A 23197-nucleotide genomic window follows, 5' to 3' on the forward strand; every position below is an offset into this window, starting at 1 on the left:
CAGTGTGGTGGGGGTAAGACTCTGGGATCAGAAAATCCAGCTAGGCGTCCTACACCTTCCACTTTGTGAAATGTGACCTTGTGCTTGTTCCTGAACCACTCTGAGCTCAGTTTATTCACCTCTAGATTTGGGGTAAGAATAGGACCTACCTCAACAAGCTGTTCTGAGGGTTATACGAGATAATGCATGTCAGGTGCTCACATGGGTGCATGGCACTTGGTGAGGGTTCCCTGCCACTGTTCCTTAGGAGTCCGCTTATTTTTGTCCTGAGCTTTACTTTGTCTTCCGAGGAGCTGCTCATTAAAATTACAAACCTGCCTGGCCAGTGTTGCTCAGTGGTTGAGCGTTGACTCATGAACCAGGAGCTCATGGTTTGATTCCCGGTCAGGGCACATGCCCAGGTTTCGGGCTCAATCCCCAGTGTGGGGTGTGCAGGAGTCAGCTGATCAATGATTCTTTCTCATCATTGATGTTTCTATCTCTCTCTCCCTCTCCCTTCCTCCCTGAAGTAAATAAAAAAATATTTTAAAAAAATACAAACCTGACCGAGGACAAGGGACCAGCCTGGCCACTGGCACACGCTTTAAATTAGAAATAATGAATCTTCCTCCATAGTTCTTTGTGGGTTACCCTTGTTCCACAAGGGCTCAGGGCAGACAGTACATCTCATTTATGGAAGTTAAGATGCTGAGAGGCTAACGACTTGTCTAACATCGGTAGAAGCTGTGTCTGAAGTTGGACACCAGTAGAGGCTGTTGCTCGACTGTGTGCTGCTAATCCCACTCACACAGGAAGTCAATGCCCCGCATGGAGCAGAGGAATGGATAGGCTCCCCTCACACCACCACCATCCAACCCACCGATCTGTCCTGTCCTTCCACGGGGCGTCTGGGGTTCACCTGGGTGAGGACAGGATGTCACGTTGCCATTTACAGAAGGTGCCGCCTACGCTTGGCTAGTTCAGAAAATCCTTCCCTCCCCGCTTCACTGCAAAGAGCTGCAAGATTTACTCTATGCAGTGCTCACTGAAAAAAGCCGGGCAGGAAACAGGATGTGAAAAAGGTCCCAGAGGGCCTAAAAGTAAACGGCTTGATAATAATATGAGCGATCTCAACTCTAGGGAATGTTAGATGGTTGTTCTTTTACATTCTTTAAGAAATAAAATAATGGCAGAGTTGGATTAGATTATTTTGAATCTTATTTTTAGCTTTAAAATTTCTGATGTTAATGTATTGCTGTTAGGATGACTTTATTTCCGAGTTGAGAGTTTATTTGGGAATCTCAATCCCCAGCCCTGTTCTCTAGTTCCCACATCCCACTGCCTGTTAACATCACATTCATTTAAAGCTTGGGAGAAAAAACCCCAGGGGTGCCTTTAACATAGAAATACAACATTTGAAAGAGAAGTTAGTAAATGGCACTGATCTAATGGTTAAGTAGAAATTAAAGCTTGACAAATATGTAGAAATTAAAGCTTGACAAATATTCTAACAAATTACATTTATTTCAAGAACCATATATATATGTATGTGTATATATATATATATATACACATACATATATATATGGTTAATATGCAAAGTGTCCCCTCGTGAGTTCGACCAGGAGACCGGGAGACCGGGGAGTTCGATCACTTGCCATGATGTGCGCTGACCACCAGGGGGCTGTGCAGACTCAAGAAGGCCCCAGCAGGCAGCCAGCAGGCCTTGATTGGCCCTGACCACCAGCCAGGCCTAGGGGACTCTACCTGTGCACTAATTTCACGCACCGGGCCTCTAGGATATATATATATATATATATATATATATATATATATATATATATATATATATATATATATATATATATATCCTAATATATATATATACTAATATCTATATACTAATATATATACTAATATCTATATACTAAGAGAGGGGTGGGGGCAACAGGAGCCTGAGTGTGGGACACTCATATTCTTTTGAGTGTCTATTTCTTTTTATTGAGTTGCAAGAGTTCTTTACTCATACTAATATATATACTTATATACTCACATATATATATATATATATATATATATATATATATATATATATATATATATATGTAACCCAGATGACCACAGATAATAGTGAAACCTAGATTTGGGAAAAATCAGGCAGTTCAGTCATCGGGGGAAGAGATGAATCCTGGGGCAGGAAATGCAGACAGCAGCCCAGAAGGCTTGGGCTCTGAGATGTGACAGTGACTTTTGTGGTGGAGGGAGCTGGCTATGTCATATGAAGACATTGCACCTGCTTTGTTGATGGTGGTGCCATCAACAACAGGGCAGAGAAGTAGCCAGTGTTGGAGCGGCAGGATCAAGAGTGACGATGTGAAGCCATCCATAAAACTGAGCCTGGACTCACGCAGGATGTGAGAAAAGCCAGGTCCCCTCCCCAGTGGGAATGGGGCACAGCATCGCTTGCTCGTCCAGCCTGGTAACTTCACAAGAACCACCAACCCCAGAGGCAGCAGTGTAGCAGTGTGGGAGGCCTGAGGGCTCTGTCCCCAGGTACCCAGGAGGCAGCACAGCGGGGGAACCCCTCAGAGAGGGGGCAGGACCACCTTGGGAGGGCTTTGCTTTCGGCCTTTATGGCTCTGAATCTTGTGTCACAATAATTGGGTAAAATCAACAAACAAATGTGGAGAAGTAATAATCAGGAGTAAAATTAGCAATAAAGTGCATTAGAACATTCAAGTTAAAGTAGACATGTAGATGCAAGTAGATGTAACCCAACTGGGGTGGAGGGGGAAGCAAGCATGACCAAAAAGCAGAACAAAAACCACACGTACAGAAGGGGAAAAAGATAGAACAGCTTAACGCCAACAGGTGCTCATCAGCTGTAATGAACATTAAACACCTAGTTCTTTGCTAACATTAGATCCTAATAGCATATTTTGTTTTGCTCACCCTTGAAATAAAGGACATAGGTTATTGTGAAGAAATGGCTGGAAGAACAAACAAGCTCTCCCAGGTCCCCACCTCCCTCCCAGATCACAATGACCCAGAAACACAGGGAAGTGAGTGCACAGGCCTCCCAGACCCGAAAGGGGGCAGTTGTAGGGAGTCACTCATGGGTGGCAGCTGCCCCAAGGGATGAGCTGCATGGAAACCTGGTGGATTAAAAGGCAGAACAGCAACAAAAAAGAATGGTGTGGAATGTGTATAAGTATCCTATGTAATAAAAGCCTAATATGCAAATTGTCCCCTCGGGCAGTTGTTTGGCCAGGAGTTTGACCGCTCGCTATGACGTGCACTGACCACCAGGGGGTGGTGTGGAACATGGTGGGCGTCGACAACATGGCTCTAGCAGTGGGCGGCAGTGGAGGCACTGCTGGCCCCGATGGGCCCCGACGAGAGTGGGACCATGGCGGGATGGTGGAGCAGGTGAGCGGGCAGTGCCAGGTCAAGGCAGGTGTGAGCAGGGTCCCAATCACCTCACTGATCACCCCGCAGATGGTGACCAGTGGCAGCAGTGGGGGGTGGGGCAACCACAGGCTCCCAGGCACTGAGGGAGCCATGCAGGAGCCCGGCCCCGATAGATTGCCCTGCAGGTGGAATGGTGGAGCAGGTGAGGGGGTGGCACCAGGCCAAGGCAGGGTATCGGGGGGGGGAGGGTTGCAGGGCTGCGAGGCTGGGGGCGCGAGCTGGGGCCCAATCCCTGTAGGCCATCCCGAGGGACCCCACCCATGCACAAATTAATGCATTGGGCCTCTAATGTAATATATGAGTCTTAAATTTTATGAAAATGTCTTGGGTCCTCAAATCTTTTTTCCTCCACTGGCATGGTTACTGGTCAGTAGAAATAAGTGAGATTCTGGTGCCTTGCCTCACTTTCTCTTTCCCTCTACTTATCTCTGCAATAACTGTTTTTAGAATGGGTGTGGGCAGTGCCATCCCTTAAAGGCACTGTGACTAAATCAGGATTGTTAACAATCATGATGCCCTTTGCTCCAGCCAAACCTCTCTATTTTTGCTTGCCAAGAAGAGGTAAGACCATCCAGAGTAGGAAAGAAAGAGCAATTGTCAGCAAAAAGCTAATGTAACTCCATTTTACTGGCTCAAGTCAATGACTGTTACATCAGTAAAATGGAAATCATTGTTCTGAACTAGAGTAATGGGTTTTTCAATGAAGAGGTGCCTTTAGGTAAGCTAGTCAAGTGGTCTCCAAACTCATTAGTCAACAGAGCCAAATATCAACAGTACTTCTTCAAAATAGACTTGCCCAGGCCGAAAACCGATTTCTGTGCATGGGCCACAAAGTTTCAATCGCACTGTATGTGCACACCCGCATGTGTATTTTGTGGAAGAGCCACACTCAAGGGGCCAAAGAGCTGCATGTGGCTCGTGAGCCGCAGTTTGCCGACCATGGAGCTAGTCCAATGTCATCATCCTATATAATAAAAGACTAATATGCAAATCGACCGAACGGCAGAACGACCAGTTGCTATGGTGCACACTGACCACCAGGGGGCAGATGCTCAGCACACGAGCTGCCCCCTGGTGGTCAGTGTGCTCCCACAGGGGGAGTGCCATGCAGTCAGAAGCCAGGCTCACAGCTGGCGAGCGCAGCGGCAGTGGTGGGAGCCTCTACCGCCTCTGCGGCAGCACTAAGGATGTCTGGCTGCCGGCTTGGGCCTGCTTCCCAGGCCTAAGCCATCAGTTGGACATCTCCTAAGGGCTCCCGGACTGCGAGAGGGTGCAGGCCGGGCTGAGGGCACCCCCAAAGTGCACAAATTTCATGCACCGGGCCTCTAATTTTATAGATAAGCAAAGGAATACCAGAGAAACCTTCCCAAGCACACATGACTGGTTAATGGCAAAGCCAGGACCAGAATTCAAGTCAGCTTTTCATGAGAGATTTAGAAAATATTCAGATAAACAGACTGCTAGGGACCATAATGCATGAACTCACAACACATGTGAAGAAACTAGAGCTTTTTAACCCAGAAAGGGGATGATTCAGGGACATAGTAACTAGTTTCAAATACATGGAGGACTAGCGAGTAGAAAATGGCTTGACCTTGTTCTGTTGGTCTGAGGAAACAGGAAAGCTCCTGGAGAAGTTAGAAAGACTAGCAGTTCAGAATAAGATAAAACTATTTAAACATTCAAGATTTGCCAAAACAATTTGTTGGGGGAAGAGTAAGCTTTCTGTCACCTGAGGCACTTCAGAAAAGACTGGAAGGTAATGTAGTGTGTGTGTTTTTGGCCACTTAAAGGCGTGGAGTGAGGAGTATGGAGGAGATAATTCAGGCATGAAAATCATTAGGATGGGGTGACCTTTAAGAGTATGTGATTCTTTACAACGTGGGACCAAATAAGGTTTCATTCTTGCCTCCGAACTCTAAAACCTATCTTCCTATCTGTTTGCAATAGTTTAAATTTTAATCTATTTCCTATTTCAGGGTATTATGCCCTGAATATTTGATTTGGATGCTGTGGCAGAAGGTTACTCGTATTCATTTATTTTTCTTTTACTCTTATAGACTTGCAGTGAGTCTTTTGAATTCATTATGCAAACGCATGCAAATCATATGCAAATACAGTGGCCTCAGAAAATGACAAAACCTTAACTGAGCTATCAAACCTTTCTCTAAGAAGGAAAGTAATACACCTCTTCAATGTCTCTGGGGCAGGAGACAATTTCCTGAGAGTGATATTTACATGACATTGGAAGTGGTTACTCAGAAGAGTCTTTTCCTCACATTCTTCTTATTTATGTAGGACTTTAAGGTTAAGAAAGCATTGTCATGTAAACTCTCTTTTGAGTCTCATAATTACCCTGTGATGTCAGCTGAACAGGAGTTGGAATTCCTGTTCTATTTTTCAGGTGGGAAATAGAACAGTAAATGACTTGCCCAAGTTCTCCCAGTTGATAAGCGCTGGCTCTGGGCCTCCTTCTGGTCCAGACTCCTCCCATTACACCACGATGCATGCCTTCCCTAAAGAAAGGCTGTTTGTCATCAGTCTGGGTTTGCTCAGACTGTGTTCTGCCAAAAGCACCTTTTGCTTTCTTAAACTCTGGAGAGTAAAAGCACATTCTCTGCAGTGAGACTGGATCTAAGCCCTAATCCATCGTGTCTAGTTGGGCTTGGAGATGTCATTTCATTTCTCTAAGCACGTTTCTGCATCTATAAAATAGGATACATAAAAACGCCTCTTTGATAGAATATGTGATAAGGAGACACACAAGGGGACAAAACAATACCCCAGCCCAGTGACTAACACATAGTAAGTGCTCAATAAATGGCAGTTACCATAATTATTGTACTAGTGGTAGTAACACAGTACTGGTAGTATTAGTAGTAGCATCTCAAGTCACTGTGACTCTGATGCTAAAATTGGGCTCTCAGAAATATAATGGGAGAACAGTAATGCTAAATATCTCCTACTAGAGGCCCTGTGCATGAAAATTCATGCACTGGAGGGGGGTCCCTCAGCCTGGCCTGTCCCCGGGAGCCCTCAGGGGCAGGAGGCAACCAGGCAACCCGGCGATCAGGGGATGGCGACGCCCCCATCACACCTCTGCTGCCACCACTGCCAACAGCACAAGCCTCTGCCGGCCCTGGTTACCTGAGCCTCGGGTGGCCCTGGGTGGCTGGGTAGCCACCATCTGAGGCTTGCTTGTGCCTTGGGCTGACCCTAGGTGGCTGGGCAGCCAACATCCAAGGCTTGCCTGAGCCTCGGGACGGCCCTGGGTGGCTGAGGGACTGAGGGCGGGTCCGGCTTCACCATGTGCATGCTGCCCCCCCACCCCCCGGCTGGACTGAAAGAACTGGGGGACTCCAGCGGGGCTGAGGGGACTGGGCACTGCCATCTTGTGGCTATGGGTGCCACCATCTTTGTGATGGTGTGACGGTCAATTTGCATAGTCCCTGTTTATTAGATAGGATAGGCCAGAAGATTGGAGAAAAGACAAGGTTTGAAGTAGCTAAATCCAGTCCAGTGAGAAATGCTTGAACTTTCAGTTTCTTTAATCATTACCACATCTTGCACCATAATAGGGGGTTTTGCAATCCTGCTTCAAAGCTATTTCTAAGGTGAAACAGAGCCAAGGCTGACATCCTCAGCTCTGCTCTCTCTTAGCCAGCCCGCTGGGCACACAGCAGTGTCCTCTGCTGGGTCAGGTTGGGAGGGAACATGAGGGGACTCCACTGCCGCTGTGACAGCAGGCCTGAGTCACCAGGTCAGGGATGGGTTTGTCCTCCTCTGTTCGCACCAGAGGTGGGTATTGGCAAGGTGGTCAAACAGCACTACACTCGCTTTCCAGGATGATCTGTCCCTCTTGCTCCAGGTCCCAGCTCCAGCAGCACCACCCCTGAGCTCAGTCCTTCCATCAGGCCTGCAGAGTGCCTTACTCATCCAGCATGCTGCAGCACCTCTCCCAGCCACTCACCTAGGACAACCAACCCAGTGGCCTCTTTCGTGAGGACAGCAGCCTGTGTCCACAGCCTCTCTGGGGAAAAGGGACACTGGAGTTAGCCAAACCCTTGAAGGCAGCCTAAAGTCCATAGAAACCACCCCACTGAGAATCAGCGTGACCAGCTCGAGAGGGCTGCATGAGTGGTTCGCGTTTGCCAGGAAGCACACTGGGCCACAGTGGGGCTGGGTCCTCAGCTATTTTTGGCAAGGGTGGGTGGCATGTAAAGGGACTTCCCTTTTTGCAGCACAGAGCCACCAAATGCTGAGCAGTCAGAGCATTTCTTGTTCGGAGATCACCCTTCTGAGCACCTCTCTGGCTGCTGCTTACCTAGGCCATCACAGCCTGACTGATTTCTCAGCTGCGGTGGCACCGGTCCCATAATGGCGCCCCCTGTCAGCTGCCTCCTGGTGGCCGTGCTGTTTTCTGCCAGCTGTAAAGCCACCGCCTCCTCGGATCAGACGTGCACAGAGGTGAGTCCAAACTTTCTGTCTTTATCCAGATTAAATGGCCTGGAAATTCTGAGATTCAGCCTGTAGTCCCATCTGAGCCTTGGCATCCCAATATCCACTGTTTTGTAAGGGCAATGAGGGGTGTAGATTTTTTTTTATTTGTTATTATTATTATTATTTTTATTGTGAAGAAGGAGCCAAGAGCTCAGCCAGGGGATGATCTCACAGATCCTTAGCAGGAAGAGGTGAGAGTCTTCCTCCTCTGCAAACAATGCCCCCAAAATAACCCTAATTGGGACATAAAATATTGACAGGGACCCAGTGCAAAGAGCAGACTATGAACCTGCTCCCAGCATGGAGGAGCTATTTGTCCAACATCCCAGCACACGGCCACTACTCCAAACAGTCCTTCAGTTTCCTGGCTCTCGGGTGGGGATTAGTAGGGATAATCCGTGCCAGGTTTCAGAGCATATGAGGATCACTCTGGATGAGTCTGGCATTCTCCCCGAGTTGGACTGCCCTCCATCTGCTTTCCTAACCCACCAGAGTGGCATCAGAGAACAGAGCCAAATCGCACCTTCTGTTTTGGACCATCACAGTATTTATCAACCTGTGGGAAATTCTTGGAGGAGGTGGTGAGAGAGAGCAAGAAAGGCCTCAATCTCCTGCCATCTTCTAAAAATGTTTCAGGCTGCCTCACTGCCTCTGACCCCAGCAAGTGCACAGCACCACATGGCCTGTTGGACAAGGGCTGGGGCTAGAAGCAGAAGTGGAGGTAGGAGAAGCAGAAAGGTGGCTTGGAGCCATGGGCAGGAGAATGATAAGGGAGAACAGGGTACATACCTGCCAGGCAAGAGGAAGAATCCAGTCAGGACTGGAACAGAAAGGAACAACCCTGATAGTCTGGTATTAGGATCGAATCAGGATGCACTAAGACTGAGAGGAGGCACAGTGAAGGGGAAATGAAGGCTGGGAAGGTGGATGACTGTTCTGGCTGCCGTAGCATGTAAGTACCATACACTGGGAGGCTTAAACAAAAGAATCTAATTTTCTCACAGTTCTGAAAGCTAATAATCCAAGATCAAGGTGTTGGCAGGATTGATTTCTTCCAAGATCTCTCTCCTTGGCTTGTTGATGGCTGTCTTCTACCTGTGTCTTCACCTAGTCTTCCCTCTGTACATGCCTGTCTCCACATTCATTCTTCTAAAAACAGCGGTCACATTGGATTAGGGCCCACACTAGTGATCTCATCTTAATTTAATTACCTATTTCAAGATTCTATATCCAAATAAAGTCACATTCTGAGCGACCTTGTTGGGATTCAACATACAAATTTGCTTGGGGGAGGGAGGTGCACAATTCATCCTGTAGCAGAAGGGAGTAAGAAGTTTTTATCAGCCCCAGAAGCCTTGCCAGCTGCCTCCTCCTCATTCCGGTTGGAAGGTCAGGTTCACACAGACATGTAGGTAGCATGATAAGAGGATAGGAGTGGGGACACCACCTCCTCGGTGATCAGGGAGGTAGGCCATCCACCTCTGACAACATCCTCACATAGGATAGTATCACCATTACATTCCAGCTCATGGGGGAGCAGATTTGTTTAACCACCACTCTTAAGCCTGCCCATTCAACTCGTAAATCCCCACGTTCCTGCAAAGCCTCACCAGCCCTTCTGAAGCCCACAGGGAGTCCCGGGAGATTTGGGAAGCCCTTGGAAACACTAGACCAGTCTAGCTTCCTGGTGAGGACATCAGGCTGCTAGTTCCTTTCTGCGAATGACCCCTTCCTGGCAGAAGGAAGGGAAAGAGGCAAGGCGAGCACCCTGGTCCCTTTGCTGCCTGCTCCGGGGCCCTCTGAGATAGTCAGGTGGCAAGAGTGATGCTGAGGGTCCCAGGATCTCCAGGCCTGGCCCTGTGCTGCAGCGAGCTTTCCTTTTTGGCCAAGTTTCTATTGAAACCTTCCAATACAATGATCTCTATACAGCCCTCCCTTTGAAATAACTTGGGTTTTAAATGCCCTGGGACCTACCTATACAATTAACATTGGATCTACATTTTCCTGGACCTCCTTATCATGTATGAGTTGTTGGCTGCAGGGTTCAAAGGCTGTGTATTGAGCCCTCACTCTGTGTGAGTACTGGGGAGGTTGTTGGGAGATACAAAGATGGGTGAGAATTGTTGCAGCAGCAAAAGGAGAGCTTGCTGCAGCGTAGGATCAGGCCTGGAGAAGGTGAGGCACTTCTAGGCTGCAGGCATATGGGATAAAGCTGGAATGGTGGGAGAGGAAACTTTGACTTAGGGTTTGGTCCTTCTTCGAGTGCAAATGACCCCGATTAGCCTCTCCCCCCGCCTTGCTTTCCTTTCCTCTTTAATTCTTCCCCTCCAGCGTGAGCATAACTAACCATGCCGTGTACATATGTTCATGTGACCACCATTAGCTCATCAAGCTCTATTTAAAAAACAAGGTTTTGTTTTGAGTTTAGTAAACTTTCTATTGAAGTAAAACATATATGTGGAAAAGTTCACCAGTCCTAAGTGTACAGTTCAGTGAGTTTTCACTAAGTACATACATCGGTGTGACCAGCACACAGAGGAAGAAACAAAACTTCCTCAGCACCTCAGAGCCCCTTCCCACCTCCTCCCAGTCACTAGCCCCCAGGGATGTCCAGTTCTTTAACTTCCATCACCACAGATTGACTTTTAATGGAGTTTTAATTGTTCTCAATTACTTTGGCTATTACGAATGCTGCTGCTTTGGAATTCTTATCTATGTCTTTAGTAAGCAAATATGCAAATCTTTATTAGGTATATTTCAGGGAGTGGATGCATTTCTTCATAGGGTATACACATGTTTAACTTTAGCAGATATTGCCAAACAGTTTCCAAATTGTTGATACACATTTGTATTCATCAGCAATGTCTATGAGTTCTGTTTTTTCCACAGCCTCACTAATATTTGCAAATGTTTGTTTTAAAACCCCATTCTGTTGGATAGATAGTGGTATTTCACTGGAATTTAATTTTTATTTTCCTGACAAATAATTAAATTGATTCCATTTTCATGCTTTTGTTGGTCATTTGCATATCCTTATATGTGTGAAGTACCTTTTCAAGTCTTTTGCCCATATTCATTTGAGTGTCTATTTTTTTTTTATTGAGTTGCAAGAGTTCTTTATGTACTGTGGCTAGAAGTCCTTAATCAGATTGCAAATATCTTCTCCCACTCTGTGGCTTGCCTTTCCACTTTCCTAGTGATCTCTCTCTTTTTGTGTTTATCAGCTTATTATAAAATATACTAGTGGCCTGGTGCACAAAATTTGTGCACATTAAAAGGGAATTGATTAGAGGAACTATTTTAATATTGCTATTTGCCCGTTCTCTATAATAGAAGTGTCAGAGATGAAAGAAAATTAGTAAAATGTATATGAAAATCTCCCTCCTGTCAGAGTCTGGGGCATGCCAAGGGACCCAGAGTCAAGTCCCCGCCCACCTGCATGTGCCTCAAAATTGTGTGAGACCCAGACCCAGCCAGCCCCACCCTCGTGAGCCTCAGGCCCCCCGGCCCAGCGCTTGGTGGGGGGGGTGCGGCCTCAGGTCCCCTGGTCCCAGCGCCAGGGCAGGGGGCATAGCCTCAGGTCCCTGGGCTGGGCCCCAGGTCCCCCGGCCTAGGCGCAAGAGCACAAGGGTGTGATGACCATTTGCATATTAGCTCTTTATTGTATAGGATTATAAATGATACCGATAAAGAGGTATATAGAGCTGGGTCCAGAAGGGTCTGGACAGCAGGATCTTCTGTCCCCATGGAACTGAGGTACACCACCCTCCTGCTGCATGAATGTATTTATCCACCTGGGGGGACTGTGCCCTCTTGGGAATGTTTTGTCTTGTTTGCAGAGAATAATTGTTACTCTGGGATTTGGAAGCTCATCAAACTCTCCTTTTTCAAGAGTTCTTTTTTTTTTAACTGAATATATTGTGGTGACATTGGTTAATAAAACTATACAGGTTTCAGGTTCCTAGTGATGAACAGAAATCCTTAATTTTAACGTAGTTGGATTTATTATTGGTGCTGTTCTTTCAGTGCCTTTCTGTCCTGTTTAAGAAATTTTTGCCTACTCAAGGCCATGAAGATATTATCCTATGATTTTTTTCTAGGAGTTTTATTGTTTTGTATTTACTTCTATTTCTAGGTTTCACATTTAGATCTAAGATCCCTCTGAAATTATTTTTTGCATATGAAGTGAGGGAGGAGTCAAAGTGAATGTTTTAATAAATTTTTTTGTTTGAAAACATTTCAAATTTAGACAAGTTCTAGAAATAATCCAGTGAACACCTATCAACACTCCATGTAGAATCTTCCATTTCTAAATACTATATGTTCTTTCTGTGTGAGAGTGTGTGTGTGTGTGTGTGTGTGTGTGTGTGTGTGTGTAACATAACAAAATTAGACCCATGACCAAGTCTTTGGAGGCTGACAAATATGTGAAGCGTAGCTGGAATTCAGTGTTCTGTGACTTGGATTCTGGTGACATTTTAGGTGTGCTCTTGACTAATGACTTGGGAGTGTAGGCATACCTCCGCATTACAAATGGGCTCATCTCAGCTATTCTGTGCATTCAGAACCATGGTAGGAGGCAGTCCTTCAATCCTAGGTATGAGAAGGAGTGGTGTGTGCTTAGTAGAGCTTCTTTTTAGGAGAACTCCAAGTTCATGGATACAAAAGCTTCCTAATAGCTCTACACAATGGCATGATGCTGTGATGATCCAGTGAAATACTAACTCCTCTTGGGAGTGCCAGATATACATTATTCAATTAATCCTCAGAGATGGCCTGCAAAGAGGGTTATTGTCCTCCATTTACAGTTGGAGGGAAAGGAGGCTCAGAGAACACAGCTTGGACTTGAACCCAGGCAGTCTGACTGCAGACAAAGAGAAAATGAACTGCACACAATGGGAATGCCCTTTGCTCAGAGGACTCAGATTGACAACAACGTTTTAGGATGGTGCCCTCTTGGGAATGTTTTATTTGCAGACAGTAATTGTTACTCTAGGATTTGGCTCAGCTAAATCACTATCTCTGGAAAAAGGAGTGGTTAATGGGGGCGGGCTGGGGTTCAGCCTCCCAGACTTCTTGTGCATGGGGCGGCGGGGGGGGGGAGGCCTAGCTGCTGTGTGTGCCAAGTACACAGATGAGCCATCCGTAAAGGTGGGAATTGGCACTAGAGTGAAACGCAAAGGATCTAAATTAGAAAATGATTTCAACACTTGTGAGAAGAGAAAATACAATGGGACCGGCAGGGAGTTAGAGATACAGCAGAAAGAAGCAAAATAAGATCCTGATTGAAAAAATGCAAATGAATGCCTGCAGGGAAAAGGGATTGCCAGCACGGATACAACACTTGGGAGCCCTGGTCTGTGTACAAGGCACGGCTCTGACATGAAGCTAGAGACAAAGTGGTTGGTGCAGGTCCCAGTGCACAGTGGTCCTGAGTAAATGCCCATGATGTGGAATGGGGGTGCCAGGGGCAGCTGTCCTCAATACCATGTAGCCTTGCACGGGCCTGCTAACTGCATTCACATCCAGAAGGGTGCAATCTGAGGTGGAACCAACCAAAGCAGAAGGGTGAGAAAGCAACTTTGGAAGCTGACCTCATATGGAGATCTGGAGAATTAGGCTGGGTTTAGAGGAAGTGGTCATGTCTCCGGAGTGGTGGTGGGTATCTGTCTGGAAAAGCAACTGAACACATGGCCCAGGTAGCCAGCCTGGCCCTGAGCAAAATGACAGTGGCCACACTATTTCTTCTCCGCACTCTGTCCTTTACTTCTCTGTTGCATTATCATTCTGCTGTCCTGAAATCCTCTGCTATGCTTTCAGAATGCGCTCTCAAAAAGTTTTAATATGAGCCCTGGCTGGTGTTATTCAATGGTTAGAGCATCAGCCTGCACATGGAAGGGTTGTGGATTCACTCCCCACCCCCAGTCCAGGCCTGTGCGGGAGGCAACCGGTCAATGTGTCTCTCTCACATAGATGTTTCATGCATCTCTCTCTCTCTCTCTCTCTCTCTCTCTCTCTCTCTCTCTCTCTCTCTCCCTCATTCCCTCTCTCCCTCTTGCTTTCCCTCTCTATCTCTCCTTTCCACTCTCTCTGAAGAGCAATGGAAAAAATATCCTCAGGTGAGGATTAAAAAAAAAAGTTTTGATATGAATCCTGACAGCCAGAAATACATAACTTCCCTGATGTAGTGTTGCTGCCCAAAATGTATAACCTGAATCAAATTATGAGGACAGGTAAAACAAAACAAAAAAAAACCCTAAATGTGGGACATCCTGTAAACTATGAGCCTGTATTCGTTTTTTAAAAAAATCAATGCCATGAGAGCTAACGAAAGGCTGAGGACTAGTCTCAGATTAAAGGAGACTAAAGAGACAAGAAAAATAAATGCCATGTGTGATCCTGGATTGGAAAAGCAAAAATTACTATAATAGACACTATTAGGATTATTGGAAAATAATTTGAATATTATAAACTGTGTTGGATAATACTATATATGAATGTTAAGTATTCTGAATTTTTGGTAATGGCACTGTGGTTGTATGAGAATATCCTTTTCCTTAAAAGATTTAGGGGAAAAGGGTCATGGCATCTGCGATTTACTCTCAAAAACAAAAAGAATGAGCCCTGGCCAAGTGGCTCAGTTGGTTGGAGCATCATCCCATGCACCAAAAGGTTTCGGGCTCAAATCCCCGCCAGGGCTCATACCTAGGTTGCAGGTCCCATCCCCAGTCAGGGCATGCACAGGAGGCAACTGATCGATGTTCCTCTCTCATATTGATGTTTCTCACTCTTTCTCTTCCTTCCTCTCTCTCTCAAATCAATAAAAACATATCCTCTGTGAGGATTTAAAAAAAGAAAGAAGAATGAGTGTGTGTGTGTGTGTGTGTGTGTGTGTGTGTGTACTTCGTGCCTTAAAAATACAATAAACTGAAAGCAATTTAATGCTACTTAAATGATTCCAGAGCAGGAGGAGTTTGGGTACCACCACCTGTAATATCTGAAATGGTAATTCTGACTGTACAGGAGAGTGAACATGAAAGCCAAAGAGAGAGGTCAGTGCATTCTTGAAATGTGTTTGCTTTTTAAATTCTCTTATAAGCTACAGTTCTTGCCTCTTTGTCCCAGGAATCAAAGGCCGTGTCTCCCTAACTAGAGAGGAATGTTATGGCCCGGGCTCTTGGTGGCTTCCCAATACTCCACAGTGTGAGATTCACTGGTCCCTGGACGCTCACTGGGTTCAAACTGAGCTCCTTCCTCCACGCGCCTCTCCTTTTGCTAGCAGCTCCCTCAGGCCACTGGCTCGTAGAGCTCTGACTCAATCCTCAACTTCTCCAATTGCTTTAATGCAATAAAGTGCTTAGTAAAGCTCCAAAGAGGAGCAGTTTAGGTGTCGCAGGCACGTTTATAATCAGGAGGAGGGAATTGCCAGAGCGGAGCCTTTGGCTGTGGGGCCAGAATAGAGCAGCATGAATTGAGGAAAGGCCCCTTTCTCCACGTGTATGTGTATGGAGACCAGGAAAGAAAAATGTCCCCCCAAAGCTAATCGAATCTTAATAGCTATTGGGGCAAAAGCTGCATATCCATCTCCTCTCTGGGTCATCCATGTTCATGGGTACCAAAGAGGGGTCTAGCAACATGTGCTTTTCCCCATATGCATAACTAGTCAGCTAAATGTAAGTTATCAATGCAAAGTATGCTTTTCAAGGACATTAGGGGGATTTGTGGCAGTGCCTGGGGGGCTTTGGGCCTATGAAACAAAAAATGAATTACAAAGATATACGAATATAGCATGTTCATCTGTGACCTTCATAATATTGTCACAATATGGAAGACACGGTGGTTTCTAGTAGGTGACCATGCTCACTGCAACTACAAAACGTGCACCGCAAGCAGAGGCTGGAGCGAGAAAGCAAAAAGCAATTAAAGTGGCGGCATCTCTAAAACATCACGCTTCAGAGCAAAGAGAATGTGGGGACTCTTCTGCTTCCAGCTACGCAGGGCTGTGCGCAACTCAGAGTGAGGAAAGCTGCTGGTCTCCAGTTTGATGGGCAGGTCTTCCCCAGACCAGAGCGGTCTCAGAGGGGCCTCTAGTGAGACCACGGCATGGTCGGGGGAAAGGCAGGGTCTGAAAGGTTGGGTGAAACCACATGGTGCCATAGAGGATATGAAAGATGGCCCCCAAGTGCATTGTCCTTGGAGATTATTTCATAATAGACACCATCAGGTCTTTATACCTGCCCACTATGCTTTATCCTAAGGCATCATCCAAAAAAACCATGACCCTGTAATTCTATAGACGTCTAATCAACCCCTTCCCATTTTTACCCAGTTGGTCCAAGATTTATAACTTGAGTTGGGGAACCTAACAAGCAGTTACTGGCAGATTTCTGAATACTTGACTCACTTGGGACGCAGGATCAGGCAGTGCTCTGGACTTATGTGCAGGGCTGTACCCCCCAAAACAGCAGTCTGTGGCTCCTGAGATCCAAAATAAATTCACACTCCAAGGCTGCACAACCCCATGACCTAAAGTCTGTGCCACATAGTCTGTGCCACATTGCTAGCTCGTTTACATGTTATATTTAGAAAATTTCTTTTTTTTTTAAACCTCACCTGAGGATATTTTCCATTGATTTTTAGAGAGAGTGGAAGAGAGAGGGAAAGACAGAGAGAAACATTGATGTGAGAGAAACACATGGATTGGTTGCCTCCTGCATGAGCCCTGATCAGGGTCCTGGACGGGGAGGAGCCTGCAACCAAGGTATGTGCCCTTGACCAGAATTGAACCAGGGACCCTCCGGCCGATGATCTATCCACTGAGCCAAAGTGGCTAGGGCTAGAAAATTTCTAACCACATATACATAACTAGTTACTTGCAAGGGATCTCTATGTATGTATCACTCAACATTCAACAACCATCAACATTTTAGCTGCTAATATCATCTACCTATTCCTCTCCTCCCTTTTTGACAGAGTATTTGAAAGCAAATCTCAAACATTATATCATTTTATCCCTAAGTATTTCAAAATGCATCTCAAAAAATTAAGAACGTTTCTCTTATCATTAACAACGTTTATAATTCTTTAGTAGTTCTAATATCCTGTCTACATTCAAAGTTCCTCGATACTCTATAAAAGTCTTTTCCTAAGTGCATTATTTGGACCAGAATCTAAACAAGGGCTACTCTATTATTTGTTGGTTATGTCTCTTAAGTAGCTTTTATTTATGTCTCTTTTTTTACAAGAACAGTTTTCTGTCTCCTCCCATGCCCTCCTCTCTCCACTTCTGCCCACAGCATTCACATCCCATAAAGCAAAGTCAGTTGTTCTACAGAATGTCCTGGATTTGGGTAACTGCTACCTTGTGGTGCTGTTGAACTTAAATCCCCCACCTCACTTATGGAAGTTAAGCCTAAAGTCATGGTTGGATTTAAGCTTTAATTGGGGGAGAAGTGGGCAAGAATACCTCATAGGTGGTACTGTGTCCTTACATCACATCAGAAAGTGTGGATGTCTGGTTGTCTAATTTTGCTGATGCTAATCTAGAGTGATTTAAAACATTTCCAGGCATCCAAAATGAAACCTATGAAACAAAGTATATTCAAAGAAGTCTTGCTTCCATTCTTGCTCCTCTACCTGGTTCATCTCTCCCCTTCAAGACAACCAGTTTTGAGTTTTTCCCCCATGGTTTCTTTCTGCAAATATAATAAAATACACACATACCTATTTTACAGAAAAGATAGTATACAATACATTACATACTACATCCCATTTGCCATCTATACTACATATGTACATTTGACACGTTGCTTTTTTCACCACACAATATACCTGGATATCACGCCCTATCAGTGTGTGGAAATCTCAGTCATTTCATTTTCAGCTGCTGAAGGTTCCCTTTTGTGACTGTACCATGTTTTGTTCAATTAATCCTATAGTGATGGATAAGCTGGGTATTGTCAATCTTCTAATATAAAAAAATGCTTAAATGAATCATTTTATGCATAAGTCATATATACTTGGTAAAGACTCCTAGAAGGGGGATTGATGCTCAAAAAAATACCACATACATAAATTTGCAATCAAATTATGAAGTCTGATATTAATTTACATTGTTTATCTCATCAGAAAGAAGCCAACAAAATATATAACTGTGAAAATTTAGGTCTCAGAGAGATTCCTGACACTCTACCAAACACAACAGAATTTTTGGAATTCAGTTTTAACTTCTTGCCTGCAATTCAAAACACAACTTTCTGCAGACTCACAAATCTGATCTTTTTGGATTTAACCAGGTATGTATCTGAGTTCCCTGCATGCACTGATGTTTTACTTAGGGAAAAGCACAACTTGCATTCCAAGTGCATCCAGGACCTTTGGGGGCACAGGGACCATCAGCTTATCCTGTGTGTGTACCTCTCCCATGAAATAGTTTTATGCAGGTGCAATGTAATTAAAAAAAAAACAATCAATGGAGTAGAAAGGAAATTGTCAAACTAGACGGGCTCAGTCATGCTGCTTAAGTTCTAAGGAATAATGATAATAAAACTGAAAACAAATTTTACAAATATAGCAGATCAGTTTTAGTATTTTTTCCTTCATCAGACTGTTGATTTTTACTATTTTCTTTAAATATGTGAAACTTGTTTGATATAAATATATTTATCATATGTTCTGATACTATATAATGCATTTTCTATATTCTTTATATATTATCAAATACATGATAATTCTTATATCAGCTTTTTAACCTAATTCCATAGTTTTTAAATTATTATTATTTTTTGCTGACTTTGGCTAATGTGTTTCCCTTATGTGTTTATTGAATTTTTATTTTGAGCTCATTTATCTTTTGGAAATATGTATAAATCTTTGTTTAAAATGCTTTCCTGGAATTAGAGAATACCAATGAATTATTAATATTGCTATATGTGACAATGGCATTATGGCTATAGAAAATAAGCCTCAATTTTTTTTGCAGATGCCTACTCAAATATGTATGGGATAGCTAAGATTTGCTTTAAAACAATTCAGGAGATAGAGTTGGGACTAGATGAAGCAGAGAGCATATATGGCAAAATCTTGAGAATTACTGAATCTGTGTGATAGATGTGTGAAGGTTTATTGTATTTTTCTCTTTCCTTTTATGTAAAGTTGAAAGTTTTCCTTATTAAAATTTAAGTACACCGATCTGGAAAAGTTTTCTATTTCCTTCTGCCAGTTACTGCCATCCTGGAACAACTTCAAACTTTCAAACCCAATTTTCCACTTGGGTTTCTTTGGGGAGGTCTACAGAGGTGGCATAAACCATGCCACAATCCTCCTGAGTAGAAGCTTATGGTTAGGGAATCTCAGAGGAGTCTTTCCTTGTTATTGTTGTCCTTATTCCATTCAGAGCCAAGGCCAAGACACATATCCCGAGGTCTCCCTCTGTGAGCTTTCTTTTTTAAGGTCAGCCACTGAAGGATCCCTTTTGAGGGTCATGGTAATGAGCAGGTTTTTGAGAGGACCTCCTAGCCTATCCCCAAGCTTTGTCTTCTGCCACTGACACATGTGGCTCATTAAAAGCCAGGCTCTAGGCTACTAGGGACTTAGAGATATTGGCAGATGTGGCAAAGCTAGCTCTAGGGCTCACTTGCTGCTATGGATTCAGGCTTCCTTTCCACAATTCATTTCTAAGGAATTCCCCTTGACCTTGAGGGTAGGTGTGTTGTATATGTGTATGTACTGTCCAACATCATTAGGTTCAGTACCAGTAGGGGTGTCTTTTCAGCTCTAGTGTTGCATATTTCTATAAATGCACTCACCACCATTCTACAAAGTAATCATTATTTCTATACTTTATAGATTAAAAAAACAGAGGTTGCAAAAAGTTGTAACTTAACCAGGATGACACAGATTCCTATGTAAATATCATTACTATGCATTCTATATAACACACGCGCGCACACACACATACATATATATCATATATATTATGCTTTATATGTAACATTTTCTATTACTTAAAATAGTAAATAATAGTTTGATTTTTTTTTCAACAAGCAAACTACTAATTGTTCTCTAGGTTCCAAACACAAACTTCTTACAGTTTAACCTAAAGGGGCAAGATATTTAGGGGGGGGGGAATCTAAATTAGTGTGTTTAGAATTGAGGCTAGTCATTAATTCAAGAGGCCACCTGTAGCTACTGAAGAATGTTTTTCATGTTTTACTTTGAATGACAATGTACACTGTTTTTACTATACACAAACCATGACTTTTTTAATGTAGCTCACGGTGACAGAATGTCTTCTGCTTTTTTCTAATTAGTTATTGTTATATACCATTACCTTTTCAAGGTGCCAGATCAATTGGATACATGAAGACACCTTTCAAAGCCATCACCAATTGGACACCCTTGTGCTGACTGGAAATCCCCTGATATTTATGGCCGAAACATCCCTCCTCGGGCCCAGGGCGCTGAAGCACCTTTTCTTAATCCAAACGGGAATATCCAATCTCGAGTTCATCCCAGTGCACAATCTGGAAAACTTGGAAAGTTTGTATCTTGGAAGCAACCATATTTCCTCCATGAAGTTCCCAGGAAACTTCCCAACACAGAATCTGAAGGTTCTGGATTTTCAGAATAATGCTCTCCACTTCCTCTCTCGCGAAGACCTGAACACTCTGGGGGCCACCAACCTCAGCCTCAACCTCGATAGCAATGACATCAGAGGCATGGAGCCTGGGGCTTTCCAGGCAAAAGTCTTCCAAAGTTTGCGATTTGGAGGGACGCTTGACGTGTCTGTCATATTGAAAGGGCTACAGAACTCTACTACTCGGTCTCTCTGGCTGGGGACATACGAGGACACTGAGAGCCAGGACCTGACTCCAGCCATGCTCGAGGGGCTCTGTGAGATGTCTGTCGAGAGCATGAGCCTGCGCCAGTACCGTTTCTCTGACTTGTCAGCTACCACTTTTCGGTGCCTCACGCCCCTCCGGGAATTGGACCTGACGGCAACTCACTTGAGAGAGTTACCCTCTGGGATTCAGGGTATGAACTCGCTCAGGAAATTAGTTCTCAATGTAAATCATTTTGAGCAATTGTGTCAAATCAATGCTGCCAGTTTCCCGGCCCTCACAGACCTCTCTATCAAAGGCAACCTGGGGGTACTTGACCTCGGTGCCGGGTGTTTGGAAAAACTAGCAAATCTCCGGAGACTTGATTTAAGCCACAATGGCATAAAGGCTTCTGACTGCTGCAACCTGCCACTCAAAGGCCTGCGCCACTTGCAGTACCTAAACCTGAGCTACGCTGTGTCCATGGGTCTCCGGCGTCAGGCGTTCCAAGAGAGTCCTGAGCTGGAAGTCCTGGATTTGGCATTTACTCACCTGACTGTTATGGCGTCACAGAGTCCTTTCCAAAACCTTCCTCTCCTGCAGGTTCTGAATCTCTCCCACTGCCTCCTCGACGCCAGCAATCAGCACCTTCTGGAAGGCCTGGGGGGTCTCCGGCAACTGAATTTACAGGGAAATAGATTTCAAGATGGGAGCCTCTCCAAGACCAACCTTCTTCAGACAGTAGCCGGCTTGGAGGTGCTGATTTTATCCTCCTGTGAGCTCCTCTCTATAGACCAGCAGGCCTTCCACAGCCTTGGGAATGCGACTCACCTAGACTTAAGCCACAACAGCCTGACGGAAAACAGCATCGATGCTCTTGGCCACCTGAAGGGGCTCTACCTCAACCTGGCCACCAACAGCATTCGCTTCATCCCACCCCGTCTCCTCCCCATCTTGTCCCAGCAGAGCACCATTAATTTAAGTCACAATCCTCTGGACTGCACTTGCTCAAATGTTCGCTTCATAACCTGGTTCAGAGAAAACCTGCACAAACTCGAGGACGTGGAGGAGACAGTGTGTGAGAACCCGCCATCTTTAAGGGGAGTCAAGCTGTCTGAGGTGGAACTGTCCTGTGGGATTACGGCCGTGGGCATTTTTTTTCTCGTGGTATTTTTATTCTTGTTCACCATCCTGTTCATTTTTGCAGTTAAATTCCTCCTTAGGTGGAAATACCAGCACATTTAGTGCTGAAGGTTTCTAGAGATGGCAAATAAATGTGTTTGGCCAAATTGCCCCAAATAGAGAGACTGTTGTCTGTTAGGGACCAGACTTTACAGATTGGTCCCTGACGCTGGGCAGGGATTTTCTGTGTTTTTCTGAGTCCCGGGACTAGTGACACTCCCTGGAAAGTAAATGAGGGACAGATGCAGCTGTGAGAAACACCCAGCCATCTCCTCACATGGAAGTGGGTGGAAGTAGAGGGAGGACCTGTGGCAGGGCACGGCCCAGGCAGTCACCCACGAGGAGGGCACCTCCCTCCCACTCCTGGACACCCTTCGAAGCACCTCCCACCTTGACCCTAAAGGGAGACCACCAACGCCCACAACCTGGCAGCTCTGAGGACCCCAGCTCCCAACTCTCTCTTGCACCGTTGGGGCACTGTGCTCGGCTCTGAGTTCCCAGTAATGTAGCTGTTTGGGGAACTTGTTGTGGATAAAGTCTTAATATTCATTTTAAATGGAAAAGAGAAAACAATGAATTTAGAAGAAGAGGCTGAGAACTGAATCTTACCATCAAAGGAACTCCATTAATCTCCCTAATCCTTAGGTGTCTGCAGTCTCTACAAATGCCACTAGGATGCAAATAGCTACAAAAGAAAAAAAATGACATCCTCCCCCAGCTCCTCCCTTCCCCAGGGTTTAGGGTTTTTGCTACATTGGCCAGCTCACCTGCAGGCAAGCCCCTACAGCCAACCAGGTGCCTCACTGTTTGGTTACAGAGCCCAACTCCCAGGTGGGCTGTGGTGCAAGTACGCTTCTCATTTGGAGGCCAGTCCTTCGAAGCTTCTTTCCCACAGGAATCGTGAGATAAATGGTGGTCTGGCTCCCAGGCCAGCTCTCAAACGCCGATTCACCTGGGACAGCAATTGAGATAACACATTTACAATGAAAACCAGTGGGAGAAAGCAGCTCCGTATGCCAGCTGTCTGTCAAGAGCACAATAAGCTGGCTCAGTGAGTAGTTTCTGTTGAGGCTGGCGTGTCAGTAAAGATAGTACCAGCGACACAGAGGGGACAGGACCACTGAATACGATAGAGGACATGGAAGCTCCAGTGTGATGACCTGGGCCTCCCCAGGGCCCAAAGAGTCACCTTCCTGCAGGGCTCGCTCTCTGAAGTCTGCATTGATGGACAGGGTAGCCCTTGT

At 45.1% G+C, this 23197-nt stretch overlaps 1 protein-coding gene across 1 annotated transcript; it reads left to right on the top strand.

Moving 5' to 3' along the window:
• The first annotated feature begins 7827 nt into the window (after positions 1-7827).
• On the top strand, positions 7828-22016 carry CD180 (CD180 molecule). The gene is made up of 3 exons (XM_006081563.3): positions 7828-7917; positions 18079-18245; positions 20291-22016. Exons 1-3 carry the CDS (start codon positions 7828-7830, stop codon positions 22014-22016), a joined length of 1983 nt encoding a protein of 660 aa, XP_006081625.1.
• Positions 22017-23197: the final 1181 nt, after the last annotated feature.

The sequence above is a fragment of the Myotis lucifugus genome, unplaced genomic scaffold, assembly GCF_000147115.1.
Source record: "Myotis lucifugus unplaced genomic scaffold, Myoluc2.0 scaffold_0, whole genome shotgun sequence".
Lineage (NCBI taxonomy): Eukaryota > Metazoa > Chordata > Mammalia > Chiroptera > Vespertilionidae > Myotis > Myotis lucifugus.

What these genes read in the sequence shown, in the direction of transcription:
- CD180 (XM_006081563.3), top strand. Translation starts at nt 7,828, where the DNA reads ATGGCGCCCCCTGTCAGCTGCCTCCTGGTGGCCGTGCTGTTTTCTGCC. An exon ending in CGGATCAGACGTGCACAGAG is followed by an intron (nt 7,918 to 18,078) that starts GTGAGTCCAAAC and finishes TTATCTCATCAG; the next exon opens with AAAGAAGCCAACAAAATATA. An exon ending in ATCTTTTTGGATTTAACCAG is followed by an intron (nt 18,246 to 20,290) that starts GTATGTATCTGA and finishes TACCTTTTCAAG; the next exon opens with GTGCCAGATCAATTGGATAC.